We start from the raw sequence: 24175 nt of genomic DNA on the forward strand, positions 1-24175 counted from the left end.
ATTTAGTATAAATGCAGCCTGGGTTTTCTGCCTCTCTAATATTCTCCTACAGTATGATTCATACCCTAATCATGACACATCCTAAGAGATCTGCATTCACATTAGCCACTAGTCTACCACCAAAATATACCTGTTGTAATGACAAATTTTCTGGTGTGACATTGCTGCAATAAATAATACCTTAGAGGGGCCTGTGGAAAAAATGTGTTTCTCTTGGCAAGTAGCTTATTAATAAGAAGTGGCTTGAACATTCATCTTCTCTATGAGTATACCACATAAAGTGATATTTGTACAGACAATTGTCACTTTTCATAGATTAGTAATTTCCAGTTTCCTATATTCCTCACACATGTGTAATCTTAGCTCTAGAGATAACTTTTTACTATTCCTTATATAAAAAAATGATAGTTGGTGTTAATAAATGCTTCTGATAGTCAATTTATAAATTTGCTCTACAAGAGCAAAATTAGGATGATCAGATAATGCCCAGGAATTATGATTTAACAAAAAAATATGCTCTTTATATAAATCTTCAACTAGAAGATTCATTTTGCAGCTATACTCATCTCAAAATGCAAATGCTACTTCTTGGACTTAAGTCCAAAAATCCATTAAGTATAAGTTGACCTAATGAAGTAATTGAGTCAATACCTAGTAAAATCAGCACTTACAAAGTAAAGTTTTTGACTGTGATGAGGACTAAAGGACAAGTTGGGGGTGGGTAAAGAGGACTGGGAGGGACAGAAACTTGAGACAGACTGAAGGAAATGGAGTCCTCTCATGTTTGAAGGCAAGAAGCAGCAACAGAAGTGGGTAAAGAAATTCAATTTAGAAATCAATACTTATTGCCTATGCACTATACAAGTAATATTTTAGTATAGGCATTGCTGAAACGAGAATAAGTTAGTAAGACATGGCTCCTTTCTTCTTTGGTCTACTATCTATTATATATAGAACACGGTGGCTTATGTGACAGGAAAAAAAAATTCTTTGTTGCAGGTTGCTTAAGCCTCCCGAGTTACAATCTGGGGAAAAATTATAACACTTCAATTTCCCAAATATAGGCCCATTTTTCTATTAAAAAACTAACCATTCCTGTGTCTATTTTCCAATGAGAATAAGAAGGTAAAAGACAAAGATGAAGAGCTAAGAGGAGAAAAAGGTAATGTATGGATGTGTTTCTACTCCCTTTCCTTTCCTCATTAAAACCAATATCAAAAGGGAAAATACTCCAAGATTCTCCCTACACATGAAATTTTGAAATCTATCTTCTAAAATTACTAAATCCAATAAATGCTCATTGAATGCCTACTGTGCTTTGGGATCTATGCACGCAGACATAGGTCCTTCAGAATTAACAGAGACCTACAGATAAATAATTACAATGCAATGTACTTTAGCTTGGGTTCACCCAAAGAGCAGAGACTGAAAAGAAGGGCCATATGCCAGTCATTAATTTTTGAATGCAATTCTAAAGAATCAGAATGGGATCTTGGAAAAATTAAATTAGATAAACCAATATAAGGTTGTGTTTGGGGGCTGATCACTACTGTAGGCAACTGAAACTTAGGCCCACTGAAGACCCCGGAGAAAATGCATGGAATGCATCTCCGAATAGTCTGCCCAAAGGATAGAACAGTATTTATCCACCAATTCTTACCTGCATTTGACAAGAATGTTAACTCCCTCAACTTGCATGTCTGTACATATGTCAGAAGAGCTGAGATTTCCCAAGGTGTTCCATGTAGCTGAGGTGTCAGAAAAGAACCAAGGCAGAAAGCAAGAGATATGTGGTATAACAGAGGTAAGAGCTATCAAAGAGTGTAATAGGTGGGGACTCAAAAAGATGACCATAAAGATGGGCATTGACACACAAAACTACCCAATACAGTCCACTCCTTGCAGCATTCAGAGCCACACATGTTCTGTATTGAGACACATCTATCCCAAAGTTTTCGAGGTAGCAGCTAGCCACTATATAAAGACACAATGCAAACTATGTAGTGAAACAAGCTACTGTCTCCACTTCTGTAACTGATTTTACATCTATAATTGATATATATCTTCTTTCTCTACCGCAAATTCTACCCTTCTCTCATATTTGGCCAAATTCTTCAGCAGGGCCAGGTTGTTTGAGTAATGAGATGATCTAGACCTTCAATTGCCCATTTCAGGTTATCATTTGACATTGAAGCAACAAGAGAGATGCCCCAATGGATCCCCTAAGAAAGATGCACACTATCCTGCCTCCATTAAAGCTGTAATTCCAGCTTTTCATGATAGCCAGGGTCAAAGTCCCTTCTAATACTAAGAATTTGGGCAGCCCCAGTGGCTCAGCGGTTTAGCGCTGCCTTCAGCCTAGGGTGGGATCCTGGAGACCCAGGATCAAGTCACATGTCGGACTCCCTGCATGGAGCCTCCTTCTCCCTCTGCCTGTGTCTCTGCCTCTCTCTCTGTGTGTGTTTCTCATGAATAAATAAATAAAATCTTTAAAAAAATAATACTAAGCATTTATTTGTCTGATGAACTGCTGCCACAAGGAGCCATTATGACTAGGTGATTTTCATAGCTTCAGGTTCAATGGAACATTTATTGGGTCCTACTGTGGAAGCCTTCCCACTTTTCCTTCAATCCAGAAGAGCCCACAGTTGTGTCATTGTAATAGCAGTTGCCAGTTTCCAACTTCAACTTTTTGCATCATTGGTTCAGGGTATATACTAAATCCTGTAGAACAGCATCCCAACCTTACAGGAAGCTGTCCCTGAACTTGTACTTAGCTAAAATTTTAATAAGCCATTTCATCATTGTATTAGGTTGGCTGCTTTCAGGTAATGTAACATATGGTAAGACCTGTAGCTTCTACAGGAATGCACCTATTTTCATTTCTCCTCTATCATAAAATGGGTCACTTGGTCTCAGGTGATAAGACACAGAATCCCACGTTAGGAAATCAGGCATTCTGTAAATTTTTTGGATGGTGGTTCTGTAAGATGTGTTAGGCATAGAAAGCAAATCCAAGTTTAGAGTAGATGCTGATCACAGTACAGACGAATTAATTTTTCTCAAATAGGAGTCTGATACAATCAACTTGCTACCAAGTGGCTGGCAAGTCTCCTCAAGAAATAGTACCATGTTACGGTCTTGGTATTGGTCTGGGCTGCTGGGATTTGGGGCATTAAAGAGTAACAGTCATTAGTTTAACATGGTGAGAAGGAATACATACTATTGGGCCTGTACATAGCCCCTATTCCTGTCAACATGGTTCTTCTGCTCATGGATGCATTATGCAAACTCTTGAGTGGCTGAGGACAGAGGCTGGCTGATACAAACTGGATAAATCACTGTGTCCACCTGGTTGTTAAAGGCTTCCTCCATAGTGTCTCTATTCTGGTAGGAATTAATGTGAAACATAAAGATCCTCATGCCTTGTGCCCATTTCTGTGAATCCATTTACATGCCTCTTTCCCAAACTTCCTTGCCTCCCAACTTAAAATCTTATCCTGGACAACTAGCCAAACCAAGGGTCCTTGTACTTAAAGACATTTCTCCACAACACAAGTGAATGACAAACTAAATTGCTCACATGTCTGCTCACTAGAAGGCCTTCCTTTCACCACCGTCATTTGGGGCCTTTCCTGAATGGATCTATAGTATGGCAACAGTTCACTTTCAGCCAGTACCAATGGATCAAGATAACCCATTAGGCATGCCTTTTCCCCTCCTGTTTTTTTTTTTAATATTTTATTTATTTATTTATGACAGACACAGAGAGAGAGGCAGAGACACAGGCAGAGGGAGAAGCAGCCTCCATGCCAGGAGCCTGACATGGGACTCGATCCCGGGACTCCAGGATCACACCCCTGGCCGAAGGCGGCGCTAAACCACTGGGCTACCGGGGCTGCCCTCCCCTCCTCTTTTATTTGGTTATGGAAATCTTCTCATGAAGCCATGAGTGTAAGATGAGGGAAAGGCATCCACAATAGAAGTAGGTGACATAGGATTCTGAGACATCTATTCATACAACTTATTTGTATCCTCTGGAGGATTCAGTCTCTGAGACTGAATCCTGAACGTAGTACTTCCATCATATGATGTATTGTTGTTGTGCCTTTTTGAACTTATAACTTGGTAGATTTGATAATACTTATCTTATGATAGACAGCTCTGGTCAGTCACTTGTATGTTCCATGGCCAGGTACTCAACCTTTACTAGAAGCCAGGAATATGGCAGGAACTTCTTTTCAAATATTCTTAGCTACAGAAGACATAGCCTTGCTCCAGGAACCTAAAGAGGCCGTGCTATGTCTCTTCTATTGGGGCTTTCCAGAGACTATCTCATAACCTTACTCACCACAGAAACCTTTAGCATCATCAGATCTACTGGGTGACAGGGCCAATTGCACGAAGGCCAAAACTGCTACAATACCCTCTCTTGGTCCTGGGAATGACCTCAGGGTGGGGAGTGGACCACTGAACCATCTTATTACAAGATATTCTTAGCCTTTGATCAGCAGGTCTCCATGTGTCCCATTCTAATAGAGGACCATAATGGTGATTCAGATTCCTTAGCCTCTGTGTCAACTCAGACACTAAATGTACTATATTCATCAATCCCAAACATCTTAGTAGACACCTTTCTTCACACTAGAAATATTCTGGCTCAATGTCCACATATCCCCCTGGGGAACAATTAGGAAAATATTTATCATATATTCTTAGGGTAACATTTTTCATTATTTTATCGAGGGGACCCAGCCTTTTTTTCAGTTAATTGGTTCTGGTTTTGAAAACTGGATTAGCTGTATAAAAAGGGTGAAAAACCAGGCAGCCCAGGTGGCTCAGCGGTTTAGTGCCTGCCTTCGGCCCAGGGCCTGATCCTGGATACCTGGGATCAAGTCCCATGTTGGGCTCCCTACATGGAGCCTGCTTCTCCCTCTGTCTCTGTCTCTGTCTCTCTCTCCCTCTCTCTGTGTCTCTCATGAATAAATAAAATCTTTAAAAAAAAAAAAAAGGGGGATGAAAAAAACAAAATAATCTATTCCAAGAGCTGAAAATAGCCTACTGCTCACCAGTTTTCAATTTTTTTTTTTCTGGTGTGTAAATTGGCTAGCCACCCATAGCACTCTTAGGTACACCTTGGACTATCAGCTAAAGTCACAGATATCTGATGTTAATGCACTCTGACGGTCACTCCTGCTTTGCTGCTCATTAGAGTAATTACAGTCACAGAGCTTCTGTTAATTAGTGTCTCCACAGGAATCTAATATTCTGGAAATGTATCTTATCCATCAACACTGGACATCCCAGTTCTATGGCAACACTGCCCTACTCAGTTCTGGGATACAAAAGCTATCTATACGTCAGGTCACAACTGAGTTTCTAAGAATGACAGTTGTGACCCAGCAGTTTCCTCTGTTCTATTCTCCTCGAGGTAAACACATTCAGATGGTGGGTTTTCTGGTCTCATGTAACATTCTATATTTATGGTCTAACATCAAAACGTTATAATCTAAGTCTCTGATCTTTCCTCAATGACTCCACCAAAGCAATTTTAGCACTTCTGCTTCATTTACTATAAGCCACCATTTTATCCAATTGCAAAAATTAACTGGGCAGCATATTAAAGCAAGTTTTAGGTGTCCTTGTCAAGATGTTAAGCCCCAAGTTTAACATCCCATGTCAATAAACTTTTCCCCTTTCCAGCCCCAGATACTGACTTTTCTAGATACACTCCAACATGTGCTCCCCTTGTTCCAGGTCCTATCCTTTCAGTGTGCACAATACTTCTCACCACATGTACTTATTATTACTTCCACTACCCTTTGGGAAGTGCTGCAATCTGATTCTCATTTTAAGTCTGATGAGGAGATGGCACAATTTTGAGAACAAGTATTATTTATGAGGCACCCACTTCAGGTTTTGGGGGTAAGTGTCACGGCAAGTTGAGGATGATTGCCTCCAACAAGGGTAAGGGGGCTGCTTCTACCAGTCCAGAGAGTGAAGGAAAATCTGGAGTTCAAGATATGCTAGAACAGGCTCATCCACACACATGTCCCCATCCCAGGTCTCAGAATCTCACTCTTTCCATAATAGACCCCTCATTTCAAATAGGAGACCTGTCAAGGCTCAGTATTCAGTAGTGTAGTTATACTTACCATTAAACCCTGAGTTTGAATTTCCATACTGTTTGTGCTTCAGCTACTACATGTAAATAGGGCTTTTCAAATACTGAGGTGCATTTTTCTGATGTTCATAGTGTACCTTGAATTTGTAGTTGCCTATTTTGTTCTCATATCTCCTAAAGACTTTTCAAAAAGCAGTCAACTCCACAACTCCACCTTCAACAGTCTTCAGAATTACAAAAAAAAAAAAAAAAAAAAAAAAAGGAAGTTGTATCAGTCCTACTAGAGCAATTGTTGCCTAGGTGGGGACAGAGATTCCTGTTGCTTCCTATTCCACCACCTAGAACCCTCTCCAAATTCCAAATTGTAATTTTTTTTAAATTTTTATTTATTTATGATAGTCACAGAGAGAGAGAGAGAGAGGCAGAGACACAGGCAGAGGGAGAAGCAGGCTCCATGCACCGGGAGCCCGACGTGGGATTCGATCCCGGGTCTCCAGGATCGCGCCCTGGGCCCAAGGCAGGCGCCAAACCGCTACGCCACCCAGGGATCCCTGTAATTTTTTATTAATGTAGAAATACCAAATAAAATTTTTTCAGGGCAGCCCAGGTGGCTCAGCAGTTTAGCGCCGCCTTCAGCCCAGGGCATGATCCTGGGGTCTGGGATCGAGTACAACGTCGGGTTTCCTGCATGGAGCCTGCTTCTCCCTCTGCCTGTCTCTGCCTCTCTCTCTCTTTCTCTCTCTGTCTCTCATGAATAGTGAAATCTTAAAAAAAATTTTTTTCAACGTCAGAATTATTTTAAAAAGAAAAGAAGCCGAGATGCCTGGGCGGCTCAGTGGTTGAGCATCTGCCTTCAGCTCAGGGCGTGATCCCAGAGTCCTGGTTTGAGTCTCACATCGGGCTCCCTCCAAGAAGCCTGCTCCCTCTGCCTATGTCTCTGCCTCTCTCTGTGTGTCTCTCATGAATAAATAAAATCTTTTAAAAAAAAATAGAAAAGAAGCGGTCAACTTCACAATCCTTGTTATTACCACTATCTCCATGCCCAATGCTACTCTCACTTATATTGATGTTTGACCTTTCATCAGCTCCTCAAGCTAGTCTACCACTGAAGAAAGCCTTAATAACTGTGATATTACACCATGTTCATCACACCACCACCACCAGTGGGGTCTCTATCACTAAATTGCCCCAAGAATGATAACAGTCCTGAGTCCCATCCTGATAAGATATTTTCTAGGGCCACTTCAGCTAACACTGGACATAGCCTGGGTTCCCCATAAAACAGAACTGGAACAAGAGCTTGCACATAGGTTGATTTTGATAAAGGAGTAGGGAAGTAGGAAGTAGGAAGAGTCAAACAGGAAATGAGGAAAAGGCCATATCGTGTGCTATGAGTTGGCTGCTGCTGCTATCAGTTAGCAACTGGTACAAGCCCCTTTAGTAAACCTCTGAAGAGCCACATGGAAGGTCCCTTAGGTGTATTTGTATTTAACCACTGCCTCTCATCCTCCTTGTTCAAGAATTGCCCCATGGGGTTTAGCTCCCTATCCAAGGATAGCTCCCTATTCCTATCCAAGGATAGTTGATGTGTGAGAATGCTTAAGGGGGTTCCTGCCTGTGTTCCACACAGCTGAGGCAGCAGCAAAGCCCTGGTGCAGGAAGGAAGCAAGGAGTACACAGTGCAGCTAAGGCAAGTTGCTGTGAGTTCACAGAATACAACTGGTTGTATAACTGGAGTAAAAAATGTTAGGCTTAGAAGATGAGAAGAGCCTAATACACAGTAGGATAAGTGCTCTAATAAAGCAATATTCAAATAATATGGAAACTTAAATGGGAAAGAGAAGATCCTTGGGCTTTGCAGCATGACTGGAAGAGCTGAGGGCTTACTGTTATTGCTTCCCCATTTGTATCCTTTTTCTTTTTAAATATCAGATTAAATTCTATTCATTATCTTCTGCCCCCAAAGCCTAATGTCTTAAAAAGGAGGAAAAGAACTTAAATATTTTTGTGGCAATTTTTTTTCACATCAAAACGTAGTAGTTGGTGGCTAAAAACACAAAGTGTTTAGTAGCCCTTCCTGCCACCTTATCTGTGAGGGATATGTCCCAGATCCCCAGTGAATGCCTAAAACCATGGTTAGTACTAAACCCTATATATACTCTACATACATGCCTGTGCTAAAGTTTAATTTATAAATTAGGTACAGTGAGAGATCAATAACAAAACCACAAATTTCTTTTTTCACAATTTCACAGATTTGTCACTATAAATCTCAGCAGCCTCAAAATGTTTTTTTTTTTCTTTCCCTATTTAAAGAACTTTCAACTCTTCACTTCAAAGAAGCACTTTCCAGCTTTTCGTTGGCATCTCTGAATTGCCAGTATTATCACCCTTGAGTTTGGGGACCACTATTAAGTAAAATAAGGGTTCTCTGAACACAAGCACTGCCATACTGTGACAGCTGATCTGATAAACCAGATGGCTAAGTGACTAATGGGCGGGTAGTGCATATATAGTGTGGATACACTGTACAAAGAGATGATTTAGGTCCCAGACAGGACATTGTGAGATTTCATCAGGATACTCAAAAAGGCATGCAATTTAAAACTAATGAATCGTTTCTTTCTGGAATTTTCCATTTAATATTTTTGGACCATAGTTGACTGTAGATAACTGAAACCACTGAAAGAAAAACTACAGGTGTGGGGTAGGGAGAACTACTGTATTTCCCCTTGAACTGTGACTTACACTTTACTGGAGCTGTGAAAAAGCATGAGAAAACACTTGAATAAATGCATACACTGTGTAATCTATTTAGGTGGTGAGGAGAGAATCTGCATCATACTGTAGTAAACAATTCAGAACACGGAAAGGAAATGCATTTATACATATAATAAACAAAGGAATGACTATTCTTTTGTGGTCCTGAAGTTGAAAAACAAATTCAAAACAGTGATTACAAATGCCACTCTCAAATACTAACTTTCTACTGAATGTACTGTTTGTGTGCTACTAATGGACAAATTTTCCAAAATTCTGTGGTTGAACTGCAGGTTCCTTTCAAAAGAAAAGGATTATATAAGATGCTTTTGCTTGCTTAGTATCAGAAGAAGAAAAATATTTATTTAGATGAAAACAAGTAAAGAGATGTTTTAAACACACCTAAACAGATAAAAACAGGATACCTATCGGGTATTAGAAAGTTCACAAACCAACCACAACATTCAAATTCAATATTTTATATGGTTAGATCTAAAGTATTTTGTGCTTTACTTTTCCCATTATAAACAGTTATGCTTTATAGCTGAGCCTGTGATTAAGAATGATTGATTCACTTCTCAAATCAGGACACACTAAATACATCTTTTTTTGGATAGTTTTTTATGCATTTATAAAATTGCTTCAGGTAGTTTATAAGTCACTATGGATCTTTTTTTTATTTTTAAGATTTTATTTATTTATTCATGAGAGACACACAGAGAGAGGCAGAAACAGAGGCAGAGGGAGAAGCAGACTCCATGCAGGGAGCCCGATGTGGGACTCAATCCCAGGGCTCCAGGATCACACCCTAAGCCGAAGGCAGAGGCTCAACCACTGAGTCATCCAGGCATCCCACCACAGATCATTTTAAATAAGCCTTTCCTATCCAAAACTGGCATATTGTTGCCACATTAAATTAGTTACTACTGTCCGTTTTCAAGTTATTTTCTGAATTTATGTAGGATGCCTAACAATGGCATCATACTATGTAGTTATGAAGACACTTATGGTCTTTTGTAAAAATCAATATTTATTTTATACCAGTTCTCTTTTCAGACAGAAGACGGAATAAATGAAAAGAATTAGTTACTAAGTCACATTTAACTAGCACAGGGATTGTTCAATGCAACAATATACAGAAGTTAACTCCATTTAATTTACAGCTTATTTCATAACAATATTTTATTAAGATATACTTCACATGTAGTAAAATCATAAATCTTAAACATACAGCTTGGGGGATGTTGACAAATGTATGCAACTACATAACTGTCAGCCACATCAAGATACAAAACATTTCAATTACCCACTCCCTCAAATACCCTCATGTCCTTTTTCCAGACAATTGGAATCCTCTGCCCTCACCCAGAGCAATCACTGTTCTGAGATGCATCACAACAGCCTGGTTTGGCCTATAATTGGCCTTCATATAAATAGTTATACAGAATGTTGTATCTGGCTTATTTTGTTCAATGTAATGCTTTTGAGATTCATGTAGGCTCATGCATGTACCAGTAGTCCATTCGTTTTCATAAGTAGTATTCCACTGTCTGAGTATATTGCAGCTTGTCTATCATGTGGATAGAAACTCGATTGTTTATAGTTTTGTGTTATGAATAAAACTGCTATAAATACTCATTTGAGTATATACTCTCTTGAGTATATACCTAAGAATGAAACTGCTGAAACACAGAGTAGGTGTGTATTTAACTTTAGAAACTTCCACTTTTCCAAAGTTCTTGTACCATATACTCCATTCCTATCCATTGTGTATGAAAGTTCTAGGTACTCCACATTCCCATTATTGCTGGACATTATTCCCATTATTGTCAGTCTTTTTCAGCTTTAACCAATTTAACCGATGTGTATATTTCGTAATTTTAGTCATTTAGTGGTATCTTGTTATGGTTTTAATGTGCATTTCCTTGATGATAAGTGATGTTAACTTTATATATTTACTTTTGTATATTTTTTTTCTGTGAAGTTTCTTTAACTGGCTTCTTTTATTACTGATTTACAGGAGTTCTTCATATATTCTGGGTAAGAATCCTTTGTCAGATATGGGTACTTTGAATATTTTATTCCAATCTGTGGCTTGCTTCTTCACTTAATGGAAGTTTTTGATGAACAAAAAGTTTTTATTTTGATGAAGTCCAATTTCTCTTTTTCTTTTAAATTATTGCTTTTCATGTCCTATCTGAAAAAAAAAATATTTCTCTAACCTGGATTACAAAGATTCTCTCCTAGATTTGTTTTCATTTCACCAGTTACATTTAATTTTTCTGTAGACTTTTAAGTAGGAGAGGTTTTGATTTTGTTTTCATGTTTTTTATAGTTATTTCAATACCATTTGTTGAAAAGATTATCCTTTTCCTTTTTAAATACATTGGCACCTTTGTAAAAAAAAAAATCAGCTGATTGCACATTGTTCTTTCTAGTTTCTCCATCCTGTTACATTGATGTATTTGTTTAAACCTATGCCAAGGGCACACTGCCTTCATTATTGAATCTTAATAGTATGTTCTAAAGTCAGATTGTATAAGTCCTCCAACTTTGTTCTTTTTCAAAATTGTTTTGGCTATTTTGAGGTCCTTTATATTTCTTTTTTTGTCTTTTTTAAAGACTTTATTTACTTATTCATGAGAGACACAGAGGGAGAGAGGGAGAGAGGGAGAGAGAGAGAGAGAGAGAGAGAGAGAGAGAGAGAGGCAGAGACACAGTCAGAGGGAGAAGCAGGCTCCCGGCAAGGAGCCCAGTGTGGGACTCGATCCCGGATCCTGGGACCACACTTTGAGCCAAATGCAGACGCTCAACTGCTGAACCACTCAGGCACCCCGGTCCGTTGTATTTCTATATAAAATTTGAGTCAGTTTGTCAATTTATACTCCCTCTGGGATTTTTAACTGGGATTGTAGTGAACCTATAGATTAATTTAGAAAAACAAATTAGGTGGCTTATTTTCTCCTATATAAAGAAATCTATAGGTAGGTAGTCCAGATATGATACATTACTCTATTGCACTGTTTAGAACCCAGGCTCCTTTGTCTTGTTGCTCAGCTGACTATTCATTGACTGTCTCCTCATTGATACAATACAGCTAGTGTGTTACCTCAGGTTTCAATTATGCAATTCAGGAGAAAAAGACAAAAGGTAAAAGGTATGTGGCAGCTGAATCTTTCACCGTTAAAACATCTTTTCTTAATGATCTACTGGACAATGTATACATACATCTCATTAGTCTGAACCGTTTTATCATGTCATTTTTAACTGCAAAGAAATCTGGAAAAATGTTTTTAAGTAGTGCCCCTAAAAATTCAAGTTCTGTTAATAGAAAAGAAGAGGATAAAATATATTGTCAAACAGACAGACAACTAGGTACTCTGTACAAGTAATAAAAGTCCTTAAGGGCAGCCCTGGTGGCACAGCGGTTTAGCGCCGCCTGCAGCCCAGGGCGTGATCTGGAGACCCTGGATCGAGTCCCATGTCAGGCTCTCTGCATGGAGCCTGCTTGTGTCTCTGCCTCTCTCTCTCTCTCTCCCTGCATCTCTATGAATAAATAAATAAAATCTTTAAAAATAATAATAATAAAATAAAAGTCCTTAAAAAAATTCTTCTCTAAGACTGCTAATCTCTTAGTTAAGAAAGCTAGTGAAGGACCAGGTTTGGTGGAGAAGTTCATAGATGATCTACTAGATGGCTTCAAACTCTGAACTATATGACAATTCAAAATTTGAAAAGCTCTAGATTAGGAGTATTTGATGTTTACAAAATAAAATGAAGACATTTTGGCATCTGGTTTAACAGCATTAAGAAAATGTCACTTGTTTGTAAATGAAAGTAGAATCTGTTGCCCCAATTCAAGACCATTTCATTTCCTTCCACACACTAAAAATAGTCACAAGACAGGGAAAACAGATGGTTAAATACATATGTAACTTATGATGCCTTAACGGATGAGGATCTCCTGTCAACTGGAATAGGTCATTGTTTTCAACCCATTTCAACAATGCACAGAAGATTCTAAGTAAAGAATTACTGTACATTACACGGAATTCAAAAAAATGCACAAATAACATATTCTAGTCTCAGGCTGGCTGAAGTTTAGGGAAGTGGAAAGAAATAATGATGTTGGTTGACAGAATCAGGGATATCTGGGGTGATGGTGATGCAAGGCAGATAGAACTGATTGACGTGATGACTCCTAGACTAAATGACTCTGAGAAACATTTTAACTTTCTAGATAAAGTCATCTACAAACTTCCTATTCTCTTGCTAACTCATATACAACTTGCCAGAGATACTATATTTTCACTGAACTCCATGAAAACAGTTCTTGAAATGTGCTGGCGGTATCGTGATTAAAAAAGATTATACTTATTATTGGTTTACCTTAAAAGATACAGAGGAGAAATGACTGATATGGTCATCTACTATACTCCTGTACATCAGGTTTCTCTGTTAGCCACAGCTCTGATTCTGGTTGTTTCCATTCTTCTCCAAGCAGTGTGTTAAAACCGAAAGGCTTGAAATATTCCAGACGATGGCTAAACACAAAGAAAAAGAAGGTGGGAATTGAAATGAATTATGCATTTGTGAAATAGTTGTCCTGAAGGGCTATTCATTTTGTCACATTTGTGACAGAACAACATTCTATTTTAAAAATACCAAAGGTAAGATGTATTCTATATGTACAACTTTTTTATTCTTGCTATCAAACACTCAGCTCTGAAATTCACCCACATCTTAAAACACTCTTAATTCTACAAAAGCTCCCTCACACCTGAGAGAAGAAATAAAAATCAACACTCAAAACCTGTCTCATTCTATCTAGCATTAGAAAAATATTATACTCTCAGAGATGTTTTTACATTCAAATTTTGAAATACTTTATAAGCCATATAGATAATTGTTTTAAAGTTTCAGCTCTGTAGCTTAGAGGATAGACTACTTTGCCAAAGCAAGAGAACTTAATGTAAAAGAGATTTAATTCTAGTTCTTTTCTTTCTAGGAAAAGCATTTACCTATTGCGGCTTACCAAGGAGAGAAAGCCTTAACTAACATGTAACAGTGGATGTTAAACTGTGTAGAAAATCATTCTGCTCTGGCTCAATCTTATGATGGATGTTATCAGGGGAAGACAGCCAGAGACTTAACTGAAGGGCACATTTTCAAACAGCAAGAAAGGATTTATTAACCCTTTAATTACACAGAAAACACACAGATGTCTCTGGCCATTAGCTCTGAAAGGGATCATAAATGAATTTGCAACCATACTTTGATACCAGCTGTTGCAATACTAAGAAAGGCTTTTCTCATACTGCTATGGAGATATAAGTGCTCTACTGACAAAAGTAAGAGAAACTATGTCTGTCCAAAGTCAGTCTATCAAGTACTTACTAGGGACCATCAGGGAACATAGGACTCTACTAGGTATTTGTATACATATCTTCTTTGAGTGAAAATGTTACTACTGTTCTACGCATAATTCATTTTCAAAAAACTCAGAGTTGAAACATATTTTCATTTATTTTCTACTTACAAATCAGGTTTTTGTCCTTGCTGCAGTTCATGTCGAGGTACAGGGTAAAGAGCTTCATAGTTTCTCTTATCTTTTGATCCATGAATAGCAAATGCATTGAATTTTGTCACATGTGGTGGAAAATAACTCCAAGGAAGATAAGCTCTACCTTCCCATTTTGTCTCTCCTGTGCACACTTTGTACGACAGAGCAAGTTCTTTCTACAGAAATAACAGGTGAAATACAAAAGGTAAATTTAGATCTATACTGTAAACATTTTATATACGATATGTATATAACATATATGTATATTACATATTTAAGGATTTTGTCTAATATTTTTATTTACTTACTTTCCACACATTTCTTCTTCCAGAGAGTAAAAGCACCAAATGTTGTCCATGACTGTCAAAATTAAAATTCCCCATGAGTGTTTGAAAGAAACAAATGTTATTTCCTTTACTTTCCTTCATGTCTGCAATATGTGCATATCTACAATATGAATATTAGATAATTATAGGGAGAATCAGTGTGTTCAGTTACTTAGAAATATCATCTTTGAGTATCTCATTTTTCAGAAAACTGCAGTCAAATGCCTAAAGCTACACATGTTCAGACTGCCTCTTAAATTTTATAAATAAGAAATTACATAAAATACTTCAACCAGTTAGATGGTACAAAATATGAAAAAGGGTGTGACATACCATAGTATCTGCTGCTCAAAATAAAACCCATTTCAAAAACTAAATAAAGTACCCTAAAAGAAGCTGGCACTGATTTATAAGTCTGAATCCAACAACTTTACTAAAGGTTACTTCTGTAAAAAAAAAAAAAAACAAAAAACAAAACAAAACAAAAAAACAAAACTGTCTTGAAGCTTATTAGGAAGATAGAAAATAAAAACATAGATTGTCTAATAGAAGTGAACATGCTGAAGATTTTAACTTGTATCTATTCTCTTCCACAACTGTCCTCTCAGTTCTGTCTGCCTCTTGTATTTTCCTGCTTTATACCATTAGTTTTTGACACTAATGTCACATTTTCAAAGATAAAATATATCCTCATATGGAATTCTAACAAGAGTGCATAATTGGGATTAGCCAGGTCAGTAAGAATTAAAGGATTTCAAATAGCTACATGAAGCAAATTTACTGTCAGTGGAAAAGACTAAACATTTCCTCTCAAATGGACTGTTGTGAGCTTTTCAGAAAGGACTTTCCTTCAATAAACTATTTTTAACAGAAAACAAGCATTGGTTTTCATTTAAAAGTTCTCAGCTTATTTTTATTATTATGCAACTTTAAGAACATCCTAAAAGGAATAAAATTCCTTGCAAATTAAAACAATAATATTCTTCATGTTGCTTTCCCAGAGGTTAATTAACCATCACAGGAGTTGACTGCCTGAAGCAAATGCATGATTCTTGATTATTAACTGTCCCGTAATAAATGAAACCAAACTACTCTACATACTTCTTTTAACTTCTTAATAACTTAAAAATATATTTTTTAAATTATTAATTTCATACATAATGGTTATCATATAATTTAAAAACAAAAGAGAATCTAATTATCCTATTCATCTACTACGAAGTCATCACTTTGTGAAAATAAACTGGTATCATCTAATAAAATTAAAACTAAGGATAGGAGCAAGATGGCGGAAGAGCAGGGTCTCCAAATCACCTGTCTCCACCAAACTACCTAGAAAACCTTCAAATTATCCTGAAAATCTATGAATTCGGCCTGAGATTTAAAGAGAGACCAGCTGGAATGCAACAGTGAGGAGAGTTCGCGCTTCTATCAAGGTAGGAAGACGGGGAAAAAGAAATAAAGAAACAAAAGGCCTCCAAGGGGGAGGGGCCCCGCGAGGAGCCGGGCTGAGGCCGGGGCGAGTGTCCCCAGGACAGGAGAGCCCCGACCCGGAGACGCAGGAGCTGCACCGACCTTCCCGGGGGAAAGGGGCTCGTGGGGAGTTGGAGCAGGACCCAGGAGGGCGAGGATGCCCTCGGGTTCCCTGGGACAGTAACAGAGCAACTGCGCGCCCAGGAGAGTGCGCCGAGCTCCCTAAGGGCTGCAGCGCGGACGGCGGGACCCGGCGGGACCCGGCGCAGCTGGAGGGGCTCGGGCGGCGGCTCCGCGGAGGGGGCTGCGCGGCCCCGGGAGCAGCTCGGAGGGGCTCGGGCAGAGGAAGAGGCTCCGTGCGGAGGGGCCTGCGCGGTTCCAGGAGCAGCTCGGAGGGGCTCGGGCGGCAGCTCCGCGGAGGGGGCTGCGCGGCCCGGGAGCGCGAATCCAACAGCGCAGGCCCCGGAGCACAGGGCGCCGGGACTCAGCCCAGGATCCGGCCTCCCCCGGGAGGGGCAGAGGCCGGGAGGGCCCAGGACAGCAAGGACGCTCCTGCCCCAGCTGAGCAGATCAGCGGCCCCGCCCCGGAGCCTCCAGGCCCTGCAGACGGAGAGCTCCGGAGTTCCTGCGGGAGCTGAATCCAGGTTTCCAGAGCTGCCCCGCCACTGGGGCTGTTCCTCCTGCGGCCTCACGGGGTAAACAACCCCCACTGAGCCCTGCACCAGGCAGGGGCACAGCAGCTCCCCCAAGTGCTAACACCTGAAAATCAGCACAACAGGCCCCTCCCCCAGAACACCAGCTAGACGGACAACTTCCAGGAGAAGCCAAGGGACTTAAAGAACACAGAATCAGAAGATACTCCCCGGTGGTTCTTTTTTTGTTTGTTTGTTTTTGTTTTTGTTTTTGTTTTGTTTTGCTTTTTGATTTGTTTCCTTCCCCCACCCCCTTTTTTTCTCCTTTCTTTTTCTTTCTCTTTTTCTTCTTTTTTTTTTCGTTTTTTTTTCGCTTGTCTTTTCTTTCCTTCTTTCTCTCCTCTCTTTTTCTCTTTTTCCCAATACAACTTGCTTTTGGCCACTCTGCACTGAGCAAAATGACTAGAAGGAAAACCTCACCTCAAAAGAAAGATTCAGAAACAGTCCTCTCTCCCACAGAGTTACAAAATCTGGATTACAATTCAATGTCAGAAAGCCAATTCAGAAGCACTATTATACAGCTACTGGTGGCTCTAGAAAAAAGTATAAAGGACTCAAGAGACTTCATGACTGCAGAATTTAGAGCTAATCAGGCAGAAATTAAAAATCAATTGAATGAGATGCAATCCAAACTAGAAGTCCTAACGACGAGGGTTAACGAGGTGGAAGAACGAGTGAGTGACCTAGAAGACAAGTTGATAGCAAAGAGGGAAACTGAGGAAAAAAGAGACAAACAATTAAAAGACCATGAAGATAGATTAAGGGAAATAAACGACAGCCTGAGGAAGAAAAACCTACGTTTAATTGGGGTTCCCGAGGGCGCCGAAAGGGCCAGAGGGCCAGAATATGTATTTGAACAAATCATAGCTGAAAAGTTTCCTAATCTGGGAAGGGAAACAGGCATTCAGATCCAGGAAATAGAGAGATCCCCCCCTAAAATCAATAAAAACCGTTCAACACCTCGACATTTAATTGTGAAGCTTGCAAATTCCAAAGATAAAGAGAAGATCCTTAAAGCAGCAAGAGACAAGAAATCCCTGACTTTTATGGGGAGGAGTATTAGGGTAACAGCAGACCTCTCCACAGAGACCTGGCAGGCCAGAAAGGGCTGGCAGGATATATTCAGGGTCCTAAATGAGAAGAACATGCAACCAAGAATACTTTATCCAGCAAGGCTCTCATTCAAAATGGAAGGAGAGATAAAGAGCTTCCAAGACAGGCAGCAACTAAAAGAATATGTGACCTCCAAACCAGCTCTGCAAGAAATTTTAAGGGGGCCTCTTAAAATTCCCCTTTAAGAGGAAGTTCAGTGGAACAGTCCACAAAAACAAAGACTGAATAGATATCATGATGACACTAAACTCATATCTCTCAATAGTAACTCTGAATGTGAACGGGCTTAATGACCCCATCAAAAGGCGCAGGGTTTCAGACTGGATAAAAAAGCAGGACCCATCTATTTGCTGTCTACAAGAGACTCATTTTAGACAGAAGGACACCTGCAGCCTGAAAATAAAAGGTTGGAGAACCATTTACCATTCGAATGGTCCTCAAAAGAAAGCAGGGGTAGCCATCCTTATATCAGATAAACTAAAATTTACCCCAAAGACTGTAGTGAGAGATGAAGAGGGACACTATATCATACTTAAAGGATCTATTCAACAAGAGGACTTAACAATCCTCAATATATATGCTCCGAATGTGGGAGCTGCCAAATATATAAATCAATTATTAACCAAAGTGAAGAAATACTTAGATAATAATACACTTATACTTGGTGACTTCAATCTAGCTCTTTCTATACTCGATAGGTCTTCTAAGCACAACATCTCCAAAGAAACGAGAGCTTTAAATGATACACTGGACCAGATGGATTTCACAGATATCTACAGAACTTTACATCCAAACTCAACTGAATACACATTCTTCTCAAGCGCACATGGAACTTTCTCCAGAATAGACCACATATTGGGTCACAAATCGGGTCTGAACCGATACCAAAAGATTGGGATTGTCCCCTGCATATTCTCGGACCATAATGCCTTGAAATTAGAACTAAATCACAACAAGAAGTTTGGAAGGACCTCAAACACATGGAGGTTAAGGACCATCCTGCTAAAAGATAAAAGGGTCAACCAGGAAATTAAGGAAGAATTAAAAAGATTCATGGAAACTAATGAGAATGAAGATACAACCGTTCAAAATCTTTGGGATGCAGCAAAAGCAGTCCTAAGGGGGAAATACATCGCAATACAAGCATCCATTCAAAAACTGGAAAGAACTCAAATACAAAAGCTAACCTTACACATAAAGGAGCTAGAGAAAAAACAGCAAATAGATCCTACACCCAAGAGAAGAAGGGAGTTAATAAAGATTCGAGCAGAACTCAACGAAATCGAGACCAGAAGAACTGTGGAACAGATCAACAGAACCAGGAGTTGGTTCTTTGAAAGAATTAATAAGATAGATAAACCATTAGCCAGCCTTATTAAAAAGAAGAGAGAGAAGACTCAAATTAATAAAATCATGAATGAGAAAGGAGAGATCACTACCAACACCAAGGAAATACAAACGATTTTAAAAACATATTATGAACAGCTATACGCCAATAAATTAGGCAATCTAGAAGAAATGGACGCATTCCTGGAAAGCCACAAACTACCAAAACTGGAACAGGAAGAAATAGAAAACCTGAACAGGCCAATAACCAGGGAAGAAATTGAAGCAGTCATCAAAAACCTCCCAAGACACAAGAGTCCAGGGCCAGATGGCTTCCCAGGAGAATTTTATCAAACGTTTAAAGAAGAAATCATACCTATTCTCCTAAAGCTGTTTGGAAAGATAGAAAGAGATGGAGTACTTCCAAATTCGTTCTATGAAGCCAGCATCACCTTAATTCCAAAGCCAGACAAAGACCCCGCCAAAAAGGAGAATTACAGACCAATATCCCTGATGAACATGGATGCAAAAATTCTCAACAAGATACTGGCCAATAGGATCCAACAGTACATTAAGAAAATTATTCACCATGACCAAGTAGGATTTATCCCTGGGACACAAGGCTGGTTCAACACCCGTAAAACAATCAATGTGATTCATCATATCAGCAAGAGAAAAACCAAGAACCATATGATCCTCTCATTGGATGCAGAGAAAGCATTTGACAAAATACAGCATCCATTCCTGATTAAAACTCTTCAGAGTGTAGGGATAGAGGGAACATTCCTCGACATCTTAAAAGCCATCTATGAAAAGCCCACAGCAAATATCATTCTCAATGGGGAAGCACTGGGAGCCTTTCCCCTAAGATCAGGAACAAGACAGGGATGTCCACTCTCACCACTGCTATTCAACATAGTACTGGAAGTCCTAGCCTCAGCAATCAGACAACAAAAAGACATTAAAGGCATCCAAATTGGCAAAGAAGAAGTCAAACTCTCCCTCTTCGCCGATGACATGATACTCTACATAGAAAACCCAAAAGTCTCCACCCCAAGATTGCTAGAACTCATACAGCAATTCGGTAGCGTGGCAGGATACAAAATCAATGCCCAGAAGTCAGTGGCATTTCTATACACTAACAATGAGACTGAAGAAAGAGAAATTAAGGAGTCAATCCCATTTACAATTGCACCCAAAAGCATAAGATACCTAGGAATAAACCTCACCAAAGATGTAAAGGATCTATACCCTCAAAACTATAGAACACTTCTGAAAGAAATTGAGGAAGACACAAAGAGATGGAAAAATATTCCATGCTCATGGATTGGCAGAATTAATATTGTGAAAATGTCAATGTTACCCAGGGCAATATACACGTTTAATGCAATCCCTATCAAAATACCATGGACTTTCTTCAGAGAGTTAGAACAAATTATTTTAAGATTTGTGTGGAATCAGAAAAGACCCCGAATAGCCAGGGGAATTTTAAAAAAGAAAACCATATCTGGGGGCATCACAATGCCAGATTTCAGGTTGTACTACAAAGCTGTGGTCATCAAGACAGTGTGGTACTGGCACAAAAACAGACACATAGATCAGTGGAACAGAATAGAGAATCCAGAAGTGGACCCTGAACTTTATGGGCAACTAATATTCGATAAAGGAGGAAAGACTATCCATTGGAAGAAAGACAGTCTCTTCAATAAATGGTGCTGGGAAAATTGGACATCCACATGCAGAAGAATGAAACTAGACCACTCTCTTGCACCATACACAAAGATAAACTCAAAATGGATGAAAGATCTAAATGTGAGACAAGATTCCATCAAAATCCTAGAGAAGAACACAGGCAACACCCTTTTTGAACTCGGCCATAGTAACTTCTTGCAAGATACATCCACGAAGGCAAAAGAAACAAAAGCAAAAATGAACTATTGGGACTTCATCAAGATAAGAAGCTTTTGCACAGCAAAGGATACAGTCAACAAAACTCAAAGACAACCTACAGAATGGGAGAAGATATTTGCAAATGACATATCAGATAAAGGGCTAGTTTCCAAGATCTATAAAGAACTTCTTAAACTCAACACCAAAGAAACAAACAATCCAATCATGAAATGGGCAAAAGACATGAACAGAAATCTCACAGAGGAAGACATAGACATGGCCAACATGCACATGAGAAAATGCTCTGCATCACTGGCCATCAGGGAAATACAAATCAAAACCACGATGAGATACCACCTCACACCAGTGAGAATGGGGAAAATTAACAAGGCAGGAAACAACAAATGTTGGAGAGGATGTGGAGAAAAGGGAACCCTCATACACTGTTGGTGGGAATGTGAACTGGTGCAGCCACTCTGGAAAACTGTGTGGAGGTTCCTCAAACAGTTAAAAATAGACCTGCCCTACGACCCAGCAATTGCACTGCTGGGGATTTACCCCAAAGATACAGATGCAATGAAACGCCGGGACACCTGCACCCCGATGTTTATAGCAGCAATGGCCACGATAGCCAAACTGTGGAAGGAGCCTCGGTGTCCAACGAAAGATGAATGGATAAAGAAGATGTGGTTTATGTATACAATGGAATATTACTCAGCTATTAGAAATGACAAATACCCACCATTTGCTTCAACGTGGATGGAACTGGAGGGTATTATGCTGAGTGAAGTAAGTCAGTCGGAGAAGGACAAACATTATATGTTCTCATTCATTTGGGGAATATAAATAATAGTGAAAGGGAATATAAGGGAAGGGGGAAGAAATGTGTGGGAAATATCAGAAAGGGAGACAGAACATAAAGACTCCTAACTCTGGGAAACGAACTAGGGGTGGTGGAAGGGGAGGAGGGCGGGGGGTGGGAGTGAATGGGTGACGGGCACTGGGTGTTATTCTGTATGTTAGTAAATTGAACACCAATTAAAAAAAAAATTAAAAATTAAAAAAAATAAAAATAAAAAAAAAATAAAACTAAGGATAAAACTTTAGAATTCTATCCAAGTTCTTAACTGCTTTCTAGACAAGTTATAAACCTATTTGCCTTAGCTATCTCACCTGTATGATGAAACTAATCACATAATAATTGAAGTTTTCTTACCTCACATGACAGTTAAATCATAGTTTTCAGTAAAAGATTCTGTCATGTTAGTTAAAAGGTAACACACAAAGATATATGACTACTCTCAAAAATAAAATTGTGAACAGCTATGTTTTCCAAATTACAATTAGCAAGAAATCAAATTAAGGGAAAATAAAATGGTATCTAAAATCTCATTCAAATCAACTGTTTGGGACTCTGTCCACCCAACAAAGATATAGAGGATACTGGATATTAGATACAGAGAGGTATTTAAAGGTCACTTAAAATGAATAATGGCAATACAAGAAATATTCATTACTACTTTACTAATTCAGAATTTATATGAATTTAGAATTTAGATGACATTTAGATGACAGCCATAAATTTATTTTTTACATATATAGGAAAAAACTGCCAACCAGATAAAGAGGGTTCCTAAAGGACTGGTCAAATTTGAAATGATTCCAAGGTTAATATTTTTGATAAGTCTAAAAAAACCTATGTGTGATTTAATTTTTATCCCTAGCATTGAACACAAAGTGACATAGTATACATTCAATAATTCAATGATGAGTAAAGAATACATAAATACATAATTGTGTAAAACATAAAATTCAAGTTTAATCTAGTCATTTAAAAAATTCCCTAAAAGAATATAGTTCAATTCATTATATCTATATCTCCCTTTATTTCTGAATAGCTAATACATAATGATGCAAATTTCAGAATAAGTAGTGAAAGTTTGTTATTTATAATGATAAATATATTTATATTTTTCACTTTACAAAAAACTTTACAATTTATTAGAAAATCAGCCACACTAGTGAATTATATATATCAGCATATTTTCAAACATTTATAAAATATGATATATTTACTTAAAATACACATAACAATACACATAATTCATATACATATGTATAATGTATAATGAATAATTAATTCAGATTAGCATTCTTCCTTTTGGTTGAGCTTTTACCATGAATCATATCATTTATAACTAGAAATTAACTGTATTCAAATTATATAGTAATGAGTTAGAAAAAATTTTATACTTACGGACAAAGTTCAACTTCTAAATATTGTTTGGTTATGTCATTCAAGAAAAATGCTTCCACAACTTTTGAAAAGAGATAAGACATACCAAGAAATTTAACTTTGCTTCAGTAATAAATAATTTATTTTTTAGAATATAAAATGAATTAACTCAATATTTTAATTTTTTAAAAAAAGATTTTATTTATTTATTCATGAGAGACACAGAGAGGCAGACATAGGCAGAAGGAGAAGCAGGCTCCCCATGGGAGCTCAATGCAGGACTCGATCCCAGAACTCTAGGATCACGCCCTGAGCCAAACACAGGCGCTTAACCGCTGAGCCACCCAGGCGTCCTAACTCGTTATTTTTAACATGATTCTATCCCCACTGGAAAAGGGGAAAAGAAAATAAATATACATTGCTTGGAAGAGGAAATACATAGAAAATAAATCATCAATTTTTTCCCATATCCAACTGTCCTAAGTTAAAAATATTAACAAAGCCTAGTGTTAGGTGAGATTTCAAAAAAAAAAAAAAAATATATATATATATATATATAAACGCTGCTACACAGACTTTGAACCAGTTATCTTCTTCTAGGAATTTATCTTAAGGAAATAATCAGACAACTGAGAAAAGAAATAAATATAATGCTATTCATCAAAGCATTGC

At 38.4% G+C, this 24175-nt stretch overlaps 1 protein-coding gene across 8 annotated transcripts in view; it reads right to left on the reverse strand.

Moving 5' to 3' along the window:
- C19H4orf33 (chromosome 19 C4orf33 homolog) overlaps nucleotides 1-24175 on the reverse strand; it is a 306533-nt gene that overhangs the window by 265823 nt on the left and 16535 nt on the right. For 4 of the 8 annotated variants that reach the window (XR_004807008.2, XR_007403877.1, XR_007403876.1 and 1 more), the window contains exons 4-7: nucleotides 23525-23585; nucleotides 14756-14894; nucleotides 14424-14623; nucleotides 13274-13428 (exon numbers count right to left, since the gene is read on the reverse strand). Coding sequence is in view for 4 of the 8 variants with exons in the window: in XM_025420624.3 (XP_025276409.1) it covers nucleotides 13308-13428; nucleotides 14424-14623; nucleotides 14756-14894; nucleotides 23525-23585 (521 nt within the window). In the remaining 4 variants the exon portion in view is untranslated. Of the gene's footprint in view, nucleotides 1-9894; nucleotides 13429-14423; nucleotides 14624-14755; nucleotides 14895-23524; nucleotides 23586-24175 lie in introns of those variants that run through there. The other 4 variants (XM_025420623.3, XM_035702211.2, XM_025420624.3 and 1 more) reach the window with 3 other exon arrangements.

Source organism: Canis lupus, chromosome 19 (assembly GCF_003254725.2).
Source record: "Canis lupus dingo isolate Sandy chromosome 19, ASM325472v2, whole genome shotgun sequence".
In the NCBI taxonomy this organism is placed as follows: domain Eukaryota; kingdom Metazoa; phylum Chordata; class Mammalia; order Carnivora; family Canidae; genus Canis; species Canis lupus.